We start from the raw sequence: 11,953 nt of genomic DNA, 5'->3' as shown, positions 1-11,953 counted from the left end.
ATGATTATTTTAGCCATTCCCTTTTGGACACTTAGGTGTTTTCCAGGTTTTCATTGTTAAAAATGCAGCAGGCACCCTACCTTCTTGTTACTTGGTAGTCACCTGTATTCTCTCCCAAGATGTACCTCTGAAATAGACATAAGATATAAAATTAAGGCTAAATTCTTTCATAAGACTTTAAAGAAGTAAGCAAGTGAACAAAACCCACAGTAGTGGAACTTGTTGGCGTGTGGGCAAGTACTTACCTGGGATAAGATAGCTAACCAAAAGATTGCTGGACCCAAGTGCCTTTGGAGTGCCCTCCCCACCTCTGCATGAGAGTGAAGGCCTGATTCTTCACCCTGACAATATAGGCTGTTACTGGCCACTTCAGTTTTGGCCAGTAGGCATTACAAGAGGTTGTACCTTTGCTGATTTCTTACAGAACTGAGTATCTTCATGTGTTTGTTGGCCAGCATGTGAATTGCCTATTCATACTGCTTGCCCATTTTCCTCCTGGGTTAACCTTTCTCACTGGGTTGCAGGAGATCTTTACACATTCTGAATGTCACTCCTTTGCCATGTATGTTGGACTCTTTGGTTCCCAGGGTATCACTTGTCTTCGCTTAGTTGTATCCTGTCTTTGGTCTGTACTGGCATCTCATGTTGAGCCTTGAAAGACTGGTTGGATGGGGTGGAGAGCTCTGTGGGCGACCTTGAATGCCAGGGCAGGTGGGGACAAGCCCAGCTGTCCAAGGGGAGAAGCTGGAGGGGGAGGAGCAAGCACCCATGGAACAGGCCCCTGGAGACTAGGTGGGCTTTGGCCCAGCACAGCTAATTGAAGTCAGGAGAGGACCCAGGGGTGGTGGTGGCAGGGGGTAGGGTCTCCCTATCCTCTTTCCTGGTCCTGGCCACTTCCCATACTTCCCTCTGCTTTCTCAAGGTCCTGGCCCTTGCCCAATCCTGCCCCTTGGAACAGCTTCCTTTTGAGATCTGAAAATCCACCTGACTCATTTCACAGATAAGAAACTGGAGCTCAGACAGGTGGAGTTACTCAGCCTATGGTCCCACAGTTGGTGAATAGCTGATTAGAAGCCAGCGTGCTTACGGGCGCCTGTGTGGCTCAGTGGGTGAAGCGGCTGGCTTCGGCTCAGGTCGTGATCTCGCGGTCTGTGAGTTTGAGCCCCACGTCGGGCTCTGTGCTGACAGCCTGGACCCTGCTTCGGATTCTGTGTCTCCCTCTTTCTGCCCTTCCCCTGCTCGTACTCTGTCTGACTCTCGAAAATCAATAAACATTAAAAAAACAAAAAACAGCCAGCATGTTTGGCACCAACCTCCTCCTCCAGGGAGCACTCCCTACCTTCCTCCCTCTACCTGTAACACACACCCTGAACGGCTCTCCTCACTACCTGGGCACACCCAGATGCCTGTCTTGTGGGACAAGTTCTTCCAGGACAGAGGGGAGTGGGGCTTGGGATGGGTTCCAGAGGAAACAGTACAGTGTTAAAAGTCAAACCCCATACCAAGACAGCTGTGCTGGTGAGCACTCCCGCTCCCTGCTGAGGGCATCCAGGACTGGGCAGGGTAGCCCCTCTCCACCCCAGGCCTCCGTCTCTTCATCTTCCATCCACTCCCCTCTGCCCCAGCCGCCCTCCGCCCCCTCCAAGTCCATCCTCCCTTCCTGAGGGAAGCTGCCCCTCTGCACCCTGTTCGAACTGTTCCTGAAGCAGCCTTATAGGGCAGCCGAGCACCTGGCATTAAAAGGCTGACGTGGAGGGGCACGCCCTGTCCCTGCGTCCAGGCCCCAGCACGGTCCCCAAGTAGACATAGGCAGGATGTTCACAGCCAGAAGCTCTGCGAGACCACACGTGTGCCAGGCACAGGGGACAGCTCCCACCAGCAGAAGATGCCTCGGCGACCCAGAGCAGCATGTACCCCAGAGGGTGAGTCTGAAAGTAACCTTGGGAGGAGAGAGCAAGGCGCTGGCAGCGAGGGCTGATTGGTGCCATGATGGACGGCGTTACAATGTCAGCTCCCACCGTGGGAAAGACCCGGGGCTGGCAGGGGGTGGGCAGGATGGGCACACGGGCCTTCAGAGTTACCCACCTGTTATTTCTTCAAATGGACCGTGGTTCCCAGGCATTCATTATGATTATTTTCATATGCCTGAAATAATTCACTAACCAACTGACCTCCAAACCCTTTCTGCCGTCACTTCCAAATCCTCCGGACAAACCCAAGCTACCTGCCCCAGCATTCAAGGACATATGTACCTTGGCCCCTCCTGACTGACATCTCCAGCCTTCTTCAGCCACTCCCAGACCTTTGCTCCAACTGTTCCTCAGCGGGGGAATGCCTTTCCTCTGCCCACCCGGTCTTTCTGGCTAATCATGTGGACAGGAAGCTTCTAAGTGGTGGAGATATGGGGTCAGACATGACCTTTTAGAAAGAGGCCTTTAGGAACCCCAGTGAAGAAGCCAAGTTGAAGGGAAAGGCAAGGAGGGCAGCCAGGGCTGGAGAGAGACTTGCCCTGAGGCCAGCTGCACACCCTGGCACCTGCGGCCGATGCCCTTACAACCTCACTCCACTGGTAGTCCTGGAGATGGCATGAGCTCTCAACTCCAGCCCTGAAAAAGGATGAGGACGAGGAAGCAAGGGGCCCAAGCTCTGAGCCACAGGTAGTTCACCTCGGGCACCACTTCCCTAGGAAGCTCTCACTCCCAGGGTCTGAGGCCTCCAGAGGGCAAACAGTCAACCCCAGGATCTCCATTCACTTTGCCCCTCCCCCCATCATACTCAGAGACGTCCAGAATGGGAAAGCTGGGAGAAAATGCAGGGAAACTGAGGGCCTAGAGAGAGGAGCAGGGGAAAGCCTAGGCGAGGCAGGTGGATCCCACATTCCCGGGTCAATGACCTACTTTCTCTAAATCTGGTGGTCGCCCTGGACCCCAAGAGCTTCACTGCGGGCCTATGAGATCACACCCCCCCTAGGTGGGGCAGTGCTTCAGATGGGGGCATCTGGTGGGGTCTCAGCATGACCTTGGGTGCCCGCATGTGTGGCACCCCAAACCTTGGACCCTTCGTGGAGAGTCTGGGGCAGCTGGGGCCCAATCCACCACCATGTCTGAAGAAAAGTAGGCGAAGCACCTGGTTTCCCTTCTGGCTGCTCCTCACTTGGGAGGCCACCTCCCTGCGAGCCTCAATTTCCTGGCCTGTGAATGGGGGGGGTCATAGTTTCCACCGCTACCGATTGTGAAAATGAAGTGAAATCAAGTATGTTTAGCACTGAGATTGGCACACAGTCCGCGCTCATTCATAGCTGCCTGCATCCATTGGACCGTCCCCTGGGAACGTCAGCCTAGAGCAGGGGCTCCCGATGCCCCGACCCTGGCCTGGCAGAACGCAGTTGGGTCCCTTAGGAGGAGTCAGAGCTCCTGCCCTTTGACCCCTCAAAGGGGACTGATGGGAAACAGCTCCGGAGGTCTCCCTCAAGGTCACAGAGGGTTACTGGGGAGGTGGAATAGGACTTCTGGGGTGACGAGGGAAGTCACACTCCAGGGAGCCGGAGCGCCTACGCGCGCGCCGGGACCCACCCCGCAAATCGGCCCAATTATCCTCCCGTTCCCGGGCCGCCGGGGGGCCTTTCCTCGCCCGCAGCTCGGGTTTCCGGGAGCCCCGCCCCGCATCGGCCTGTGCCAGCCCCGCCCCCCCGCGCGCCCGCAAGTTTCTCCCAACTTTTCCGCGGGTCTGGCCGGGCGCCCCGCCCACCGGCTGGTGACGTAACAATGGTGCAGCGTGGCGACCAATGGGCGGCGGCGGGGGCCGGCAGTGCGGGCCAATGGCTGCGGAGGACGGTCCCGCGGTCCTACCGGGCTCCGACCGCACTGCGCCGCCCGCCGCCCGCCCGCCGCCGGCGCCGCCGCCCAGCGATCCGGCCGCGGCGGCTCAGACCGCGGCTGCGGCGGGCGCGGGCGGCGGCGGCTTCCTCTCGCCCGCCCGTCTTGGGACCTTTGCCTGCGCGCCTACCCTCGGGGTAACAGCGCGCGCTTCGGCCCTCAGCGGGACGGGGACTGGGACGTCAGGCCCAAGGGCCTGCTGTCCCCCACGGTGAGTCCCCCGCCTACCCCCGGCCCGCTCGGCGCGCAGCCCCAGCCCCGGGTGCTCTCCCCTGGCCGCCGCCCCCTTGTGTCCCCTGGGCATATGCACACGCAGGTGCAGCTCTCGCTGCTCTGGCCACCGGTCGGCAAACACCCTGGCCTCGACCCCCGCGACCCGCGGCCGCCAGGAGGGGACGGGGAGGAGCTGGCGGGCGGCCCCGGGCGTACAGCCCTGCCTTCGGTGGCCCAACCCCCCCATTCACGGAGCCGCGGCTGTGACTCGCTGCCCAGTGACGTGGGGCGGCCCAACTTTACGTAACCCGCCTGGCGCCCCACGGGTATCCACACAGGGGTACATACACCTGGGACGCAGAGTCCCAGGCTTGAGGGGGGGGTGTGTTTCGGGCATGGTGCCCCCCAAAGAGCACTGCGGCTGTAGCCCACTCTCCAGAGTGTTCGTCTCTGTAACTTAGTTACCCAGTGTGTGTGGACGCGGCCTGTGCGCTGACCCAGGCCCCTTGTGACCAACAGCTTACCCTTGAGAGAAAGCAGTGGGGAGCTTGGACCAGGGTCAGGAGTCAGACCAGGGCTCAGTTTGGGGCCGGGGGCTCAGCGGGCAAGGTCAGGCAGGGCTCAAGCTGGGCTCCCTGTGGGTTGGGGGCTCCCCCCCCCCATTTCTGGAATGAGCCCAAAATGGGAGGCAGGAAATCTTGGTTCTAGGCTTGGCTGTACCATGACTTGCTGACTGACCTTGGACAAGCTTGTCTCTTGCTGGAAAATGGAATGACAGTACCTGCTTCATCTAGTAGTTGGGAAGATCAAGAGAAGTTGCAGACCTGGAGGGGATTTGCTGTAAAGCGTTGTGCATACCCGTTTCTAGGTTGATTTCGTTGCGGCCTCCTCCCAGCAGCTAGGGTTGATGATATCCAGTAAACATCATGTTTGGGTGGAAGGCTCCACCCCAGCTCACCCAGCTGGGGCTCACAACTTCATTTCTCCCACCCCCTTTTTTACAGATGAGGAAGTTGAGGCTCAGAGAAAGAGAGTGATATATACTCAACGTCCTGTGATCAGAGTGCAGGAACCAGGTAGGTCTGGGTCTAGAACTCTGTCCCTGTCTGGGACGGGGGGAGGCCCTAGGGGCTCCCACCTGTGGTCAGGGGTCAGAGGATAGGGTCATGGTTAGGTGGAGCTTGGCTCAGCTGGAGAGGTGGGCTCCAACTTTCCTGCCCCCCAACCTGGTCTTTTCTGTTTGGGGTTGGATGCACCTGGTGAGCCTAGTCAGCCAGGTCACCAGGTCTCTGGGCTGAAAGAGGTGGGGAGGTGGGTTTTCGGCGTGGCCTTGATGGCGGGTGGGGCTCTGAGGGTAGGGGGAATGGAAGGGCATCTCTAGCAGAGGTGCCGGAGAACAAGACACTTTAAGGGAGGGAGAGCAGAGGCATCTAGATCAAGGATGCGGGAGGTGGGTCGGGACCTAGCAGAGAAGGGCCCCTCCTAAGCAGCAGGCAACCTCGAGCTTTGGAGCCTCACCGCGATCCCCTCCCCGCAGGTGCAGGTGGTCAGCTGCCGCCGGGCCCATGCCGTGAGGCCGGGAGGCCGGCGTCCGCCACCAGCATGCCGTGGGACGCGCGGCGGCCCGGGGGCGGCGCGGACGGCGGGCCGGAGGGCGCAGGCGCGGCGCGCTCACGGGCGCAGAAGCAGTGTCGCAAGTCGTCATTCGCCTTCTACCAGGCCGTCCGCGACCTGCTGCCGGTGTGGCTGCTCGAGGACATGCGCGCCAGCGAGGCCTTCCACTGGGACGAGCGCGGCCGCGCCGCCGCTTACTCGCCCTCCGAGGCGCTGCTCTACGCGCTCGTGCACGACCACCAGGCGTACGCGCACTACCTGCTGGCCACGTTCCCGCGGCGCGCGCTCGCGCCGCCCAGCGCCGGCTTCCGCTGCTGCGCGGCTCCCGGGCCGCACGTGGCGCTGGCCGTGCGCTACAACCGCGTGGGCATCCTGCGCCGCATCCTGCGCACCGTGCGCGACTTCCCGCCCGAGGAGCGCGCGCGCGTGCTCGACCGGCGCGGCTGCAGCCGCGTGGAGGGTGGTGGCACGGCGCTGCACGCGGCCTGCGAGCTGGCGCGCCCCGAGTGCCTCTTCCTGCTGCTTGGCCACGGCGCGTCACCCGGCCTGCGCGACGGCGGCGGCCTCACGCCTCTTGAGCTGCTGCTGCGCCAGCTGGGCCGCGACGCCGGGGCCCCCAGTGCCGCCGCTGCCGCCGCCGGGGCTCCCGCCTCTGCGCCCGGGGAGCCGCGCCAGCGCCGCCTGCTGCTGCTCGACCTGCTGGCGCTGTACACGCCCGCGGGCGCCGCCGGCCCTGCCCGCCGGGAGCTGCTGGGCGACCGGCCGCGCTGGCAGCGGCTGCTGGGCGAGGACAAGTTCCAGTGGCTGGCGGGCCTGGCGCCGCCCTCGCTCTTCGTGCGCGCCATGCAGGTGCTGGTCACCGCCATCTCGCCTGGACGCTTCCCCGAGGCCCTGGACGAGCTGCCGCTGCCGCCCTTCCTGCAGCCGCTGGACCTCACGGGCAAGGGCTAGACCTCGGCGGGGAGGGGGGTGGGGCTGGTCGTTGGATTTTTGGAAATACTATTTTTCAGAGCGTTGTACCCAGCACTTTACATATATTGATCTCTGTATAGGAGAATCTCTGCTTCGTATGTTGCACGCGCTGCAGGCTGGGCCTTGATGGTCACGTGGGCCCCCGGCTGCGGGTTTCTGGGGTCCGGCTGAGCCCAGCTCCCCGCCTCCCTCCCTTTTTGCAAGGGTACAGGAGTCACGTGACTCCTAGAGCCAGGCCCTACCCTCTGCTCACTGTCCAGCCCCTGAAGCTTTCGATGTTGATGTAGAGCCTCCAGGACCAAGTGTCCCAGAGGGAGTGACAGCTGAGCTGAGCAGGAATTGGGCAGGGGCTGTGGGTGTGGACCGACGTGCCTGAGCTGGGGACAGCATGTTCGAGGGCCTAGAGGCCAAGAGAGCAGGTCCTGTGAGGTTCTGGGAAAGAGGTCCTCTGTGCAGTGGGCATATAGGGCCTTGCGAACTCCTGTGTGGGGCAGAGGAGGATGGGAAGGCTTGCTGTGCTGGCGTGGGGGGAGGCGTGATCCAGGCTGTGCTCCCGCTTCTCCCGCGTCCCCTCCTTGGATATCCTTGTGACACCTCCCCCCAGAACTGGCGTATCCGGGCCTGGGCTTGTCCGTCTTCCCTGATGAGTAGCAGGCACCAAGTCCCCCGCTCCTGCTTTCCTCTCCTCTGCCAGGAAGCCTCCGGTGCCTCAAGCCCCTGTTCCCCGCCTCCCTCCACCCTGTCTTCTGGTGGTGTTAGATGTGCCTTCCTCCGGGCCTGACCTGGGTCCGGCCCTTGGCGTGGGATCCCAGGTGTTCCCCTGGCCCAGTCCCCAGAGGGTGACTGGGTGGCTGTGGCTCCCAGTGGGGCAAGCGCTCTTGCCGCAGCTAATGGAGCTGGCTTCTGTAGGAAGGTTCTGAAGAAGATTGTTAACGGATGTGCCGCCATCCTTCAGGACAAATGGACTGATGGACAAGCCTGGTCCGTGCCCTAAGGAGCGTCGAGGCCAGGGAGGATGGCCAGGCCGTTCGGCCCCGGGGAGTTCCGCTGGGCTATGAAATCCAAGCTGCGTGGCTCGGGCTGGAGGGCCACGATGTCCTGCCAGGAGGAGACGGCTAAAGGTCTGCCGGATGGCGGGGAGGAGGGGAGAAGGGAGGGGTGCACAGCCCAGGGGCTGATCCTAGATGGCAGGTGGGAGTGAGGGCTCCTCCCTTCCTGCTGTGTGTCCTGGGGGTCAGTTCAGTAGTTTCTCTGAAGGTTGACACTTAGGGGCAGTGGATACTAATATCTCTCCCAGCTCAGAACCGGGGGCATCAGGAACCCCTGGCTCTAGGTGGTCCCAGGTCCTCCCACCAGGGATGCCATTGTGGGGGAGAGTGCATTGCCTTTGGGGGGCGCATGAAGGTGGAGACTAGGGTGGCCCAGAGGAGCAGGTCGCAGTGGCTTCCGGGCGGCGGGCCTGTGGAGGCGTTGGGGCGATTCTTGGTGCCCGGATGCCCCAGCAGCTTCTAGAAGGCCTAGGCACCTGAAAGGGAAAGGTTTGCAGCCTTCTCCCCCGTCTCCCCAGGCCCAGCTCTATCTTCTGTGGGGTGAGCCCTCCTGGGCCCCTCTTGCCTTACACACTATATTACGGCTGCCCTTTTGAGGTCCCTGGGCTAGGACTGGGGTGAGGCAGAGGTGGGGGAGCTGCCTTGCCTCAGGACTCCCCGGGAGGCCATGGAAGGGGCACCCCACAGAACCCGTTGTCAGGCATGCAGGAGGCGCGACCTGGGCTCGTTCTGGAGTGGGTGGCGGGATCATCATGGGCCCTGCCGCCTGGGGGCCCAGCCTGAGCACGCGTGTTCAGGGGAAGTTCTGGGGCCCACGGGGAGTGGTTTGCTTTGAAGGTGACCAGCAGGCAGCTCTTGGTGGGACTGAGCGGCAGCTGTGGGGACCTTCCATCACTTGCGGGGTGACTTTGGGGCCCACCGGAGGCCCCTTATGCCCTGGAGGGCTGAGATGGCAGGAGGAGGGTATCCCAGGGCGTTAGCCCTTGGTGTCCTCACCGTGGGTGGGCGGGACGGGGTCCGGGAGGGTAATGGAGTTGACACTGCTTGGAGCCGCAGGGAACGCTGAGGGAGTCGAGGTCAGCCAGCGTCCCAGCCGTGTGGCAGCAGTGGGGCCTGATTGCCGGCACAGCTGCCCCTGTGGCGCCGGGGACGCCTGGCTCGGGGCACGGCAGGCATCACTGAGCAGAGGCCCCAGAGAGGTGGTGGAGGGTGATAAGGAGAGCCTCGGGGCTATCTGGTGGCCGCCGCTGGCCAGAGGGAGGGCAGGAGGCTGGGCAGGAAGTCCCTAGTGTTGGGCTTATCAGTCCCTGGGACCCTCCAGCCCTAGCAAGGACAGCCAGGTCGGTGGGGGCCATGTGCACCGAGCGCTGGGGAGGGCCAGAGTCCGTCAGGCCCCGCCCAGGTGTCCCTTGGCAGACGGGGACTCTGCTCGGTCTTGGCACGTTGCCTTGATGGCTTCTCTGAAGCAACTGCTCTGCCCAGAACAAGGCCCACTTTTCTCTGGGGTGAAGCACACTGGTTCGTTTGGCCCACTCATTCCGGTCTAAGGAGGTTTGACTGTGGCCAGTCCTGCCCCCGACCATGCCCACCCATCGGCCCAGTGACTCCCAATCTGGTGGAGCTCAGGGGCCAGAATCTTTACCCCAGACGCCTGCCAGGGAGGACACAGGAGGCTGGGCCACGAACCGGAAAGGCACACCGTGGGACCGCCCTGCTGTCGGGGTGGCCTGGGGGAGGCGGCTGTGAGGGCAGCGAGGGCCTTGCTCTGCCCCTCCTCTGGCTGTGGGGACGTGACTCCACGCAAGGGCCGCGCCACATGCGGACTCCATCCTGGTATTACCTCGATGCAGATTACTCTGGTGTCCCTTCCTCTCCATGCCTCACCAACTGTCAGCTACTGTACTGGGAAGAGTTTCCTGAATTCCCGCCGGTCCTGTTCAGAACAGGGATGCTTCCCGGGGAGCCGGGAAGGAAGGAAACCCTCGTGGTCAGGGACGGCCACATGCAGTGTTTGCACCTGTTCCCGCCCTGGCCCCACTGTGCTTGTGTCCTGCTACCTTTTCTTTCTTTCTTTTTTTTTTTTTAAAAGGAAAGAGCTTCCCACTTATTTTTTTTTTTAAGTTTATTTAGAGAGAGAGACAGGGAGAGAGAATCCCAAGCAGACCTCACACTGTCAGCAAGGAGCCCGATGTGGGGCTCGAACTCACAAACTGCGAGATCATGACCTGAGCTGAAGTCGGACGCTTAACTGACAGCCACCAGGATCCCCTTGTCCTGCTACATTTTTAAATGGAGCATGACTGACAGATGATAGATGCACAGAGTTTATTTTTTCTTAAAGATGAAAAGAGGCCTTTTCTTTTTCTTTTTTTTCTTTTTAAGTAGGCTCTACGCCCAATGTGGGGCTTGAACTCACGACCTCGAGATCAAGAGTCTCATGCTCTTCCCGCCGAGCCGGCCAGGTGCCCTGAGACGCACAGACTTTAAATGTATAGTCTGAGGAGTTCTGACAGAGGTCTACACATGTAACCACCACCTTGATCAGGACAGAGGTGAAGACCGAGATTTCTGTCTTAAGTGATTTTTAAAAAGAATTTCTGCTTATAGAACTCACACTGGAGGCAGAACACTGGGACTGCAGAGAAATCCAGGGCAGGGCCCGGCAGGGTTTCCTCACGGAAACATTGTCCTGCTCGCCCTCCATTGTCTGGCTGCCAAAAAAGGGGGCCAGCTGCCTGCCACCAGCCCACCGACCAACCACTACGAGCATGTGGGTGTATTTTCTTCCAGTCTTTTCTATGCATGTATATAAATATATTAAAATTATTTTCTATGCATATTTTTTACATACATGACATCAGATCGCTTAAATAATTAAGTACCTTTAAACTTACTGTAGTCTAAGCACTTTCCTATATTGTAAAATGCTTTGTAAATGACTTCTCAGGAGCCTTTGGTGTTTACTTGGTGATATTTGATTCAGCTAGTGTTGACAGCATAAGGAGTTAATGTTGGCACTTTTTAAAATGTGAATTTTATTTATTTTGAAATAAATAATACATTTACATGGCTTGAAATTCAAAAGATACAAACCCACCAAAGGTTAGAAGGGTGCGAATACCTGTGCGTTGTATTATTTCCCTCTCCCTTCTCTCTCTCTCCCCCCATGTATCTGCAACACCACGTTATTACACACGGAAGACCGGTGGCATCGATGTGGCCAAGCCCTGGCCCGTTTCCTCCGGGACACGTGCCTCTAACAGCCACACAGGAGGCCGCGCTGGAAGCTGCCCCTGGAGGTCAGCGGTTCGCATCACGCAATGATAAAATGGCCTGTGTTATACACTTCCCCCCAATTTAGGATTTGGTCCCGAGGACAGGATTCCGGAAGTGGAGTTTGTGGGTTTGCAAGTTGGAAGATTGCTCCGCGTGTGCCCCGCCTGGGTGCCAGGGGTTAAGCTAAGCGACACGCTTTCATCTGGGTCCATACGAGAGCCATAGGTCCTCCGACTGGCGTGTACAAGTGTTTAAGGTACATCGTCATCGTCTGATGCCACAATTGTTTCCCCTTTTAATCTTTTGTGGGGTTTTAAATTTATCACATTTTAATATTTTGAGGAAATCAAATCTGTATACTTACTTCTCCTCTGTGGCTTTTCCCATCACGTTGGAGTCTAGAAAGCCTTTGCCATCCAGAAATCGGATACTGTTTTCACCCTAGCTTTAAGATTCGTTAATCCATTTAATGGCTATTTTGTCCAGATAATGAGGCAGTGGTCCACATCAGCGGTGACCGCACCCGCCTGTCCCCTCTTCTACGACGTGCCCCCACCGTGCCAACTCCTGGCGGGCCTGGGCAGCTGTGTCCCTGGCCTGCCCTCCCACGCCACGCTTACACCGCCTGCTGCTGTCATCGCTCTTGGCAGCCCCCACCTATTTCTTCCCCCGACAGTGAGGCGGCCTCATGCAGCACTGGTCTGGGGTTCCACAGAGCTGGGCTCCGATCCCAGCGGCCCCTGTGTGACCTCCAGCAAGTCAAGGAACCCGAGTGTCCCTGAGACTGACGGTATCTCTCTCAGGGGGCTCTGGTGGGACACGAAGCGGCTCAGGGGCCCCCGGGCGCACGTCTGGCAGTCGGGGACCCTTGTGGGCACAGACACTGTTCTGGGACTTCCTCCCTGCCTCCCTCCAGCAGAACACGCCAGGGAGGGTTCTGACAGCCTGACTTAA

The 11,953-nt window shown here is 59.7% G+C and overlaps 1 protein-coding gene across 4 annotated transcripts; it reads left to right on the top strand.

Moving 5' to 3' along the window:
* The first annotated feature begins 1,261 nt into the window (after window positions 1-1,261).
* Window positions 1,262-10,788, top strand: ANKRD9 (ankyrin repeat domain 9). Of its 4 annotated transcripts, none has more exons than XR_007153269.1 (4): window positions 1,786-1,922; window positions 5,093-5,164; window positions 5,626-7,795; window positions 10,109-10,788. XR_007153269.1 is itself a non-coding variant. In XM_047864008.1 (3 exons), exons 1-3 carry the CDS (start codon window positions 1,886-1,888, stop codon window positions 6,651-6,653), a joined length of 1,137 nt encoding a protein of 378 aa, XP_047719964.1. In that variant the 5' UTR covers window positions 1,262-1,885; the 3' UTR covers window positions 6,654-6,751. The 4 variants fall into 4 exon arrangements, 2 of the variants coding, with proteins under 2 accessions (XP_047719964.1, XP_047719965.1); XR_007153268.1 differs by having other exon boundaries at window positions 10,106-10,788; XM_047864008.1 differs by lacking the exon at window positions 10,109-10,788 and having other exon boundaries at window positions 1,262-1,922; window positions 5,626-6,751.
* The last annotated feature ends 1,165 nt before the right edge of the window (window positions 10,789-11,953 follow it).

This window comes from Prionailurus viverrinus, chromosome B3, assembly GCF_022837055.1.
Source record: "Prionailurus viverrinus isolate Anna chromosome B3, UM_Priviv_1.0, whole genome shotgun sequence".
NCBI classification, from domain to species: domain Eukaryota; kingdom Metazoa; phylum Chordata; class Mammalia; order Carnivora; family Felidae; genus Prionailurus; species Prionailurus viverrinus.
Note: the sequence above shows the minus strand (reverse complement) of the source record. Positions and strands in the feature narration are given on the sequence as shown.

Excerpts from the sequence above, each read along its gene's own strand:
- ANKRD9 (XM_047864008.1), top strand. The coding sequence starts at position 1,886 with ATGCCTCGGCGACCCAGAGCAGCATGTACCCCAGAGG. Across the intron at positions 1,923-5,092 it reads AGCAGCATGTACCCCAGAGG|ATGAGGAAGTTGAGGCTCAG; the intron begins GTGAGTCTGAAA and ends CCTTTTTTACAG. Across the intron at positions 5,165-5,625 it reads GATCAGAGTGCAGGAACCAG|GTGCAGGTGGTCAGCTGCCG; the intron begins GTAGGTCTGGGT and ends CCCTCCCCGCAG.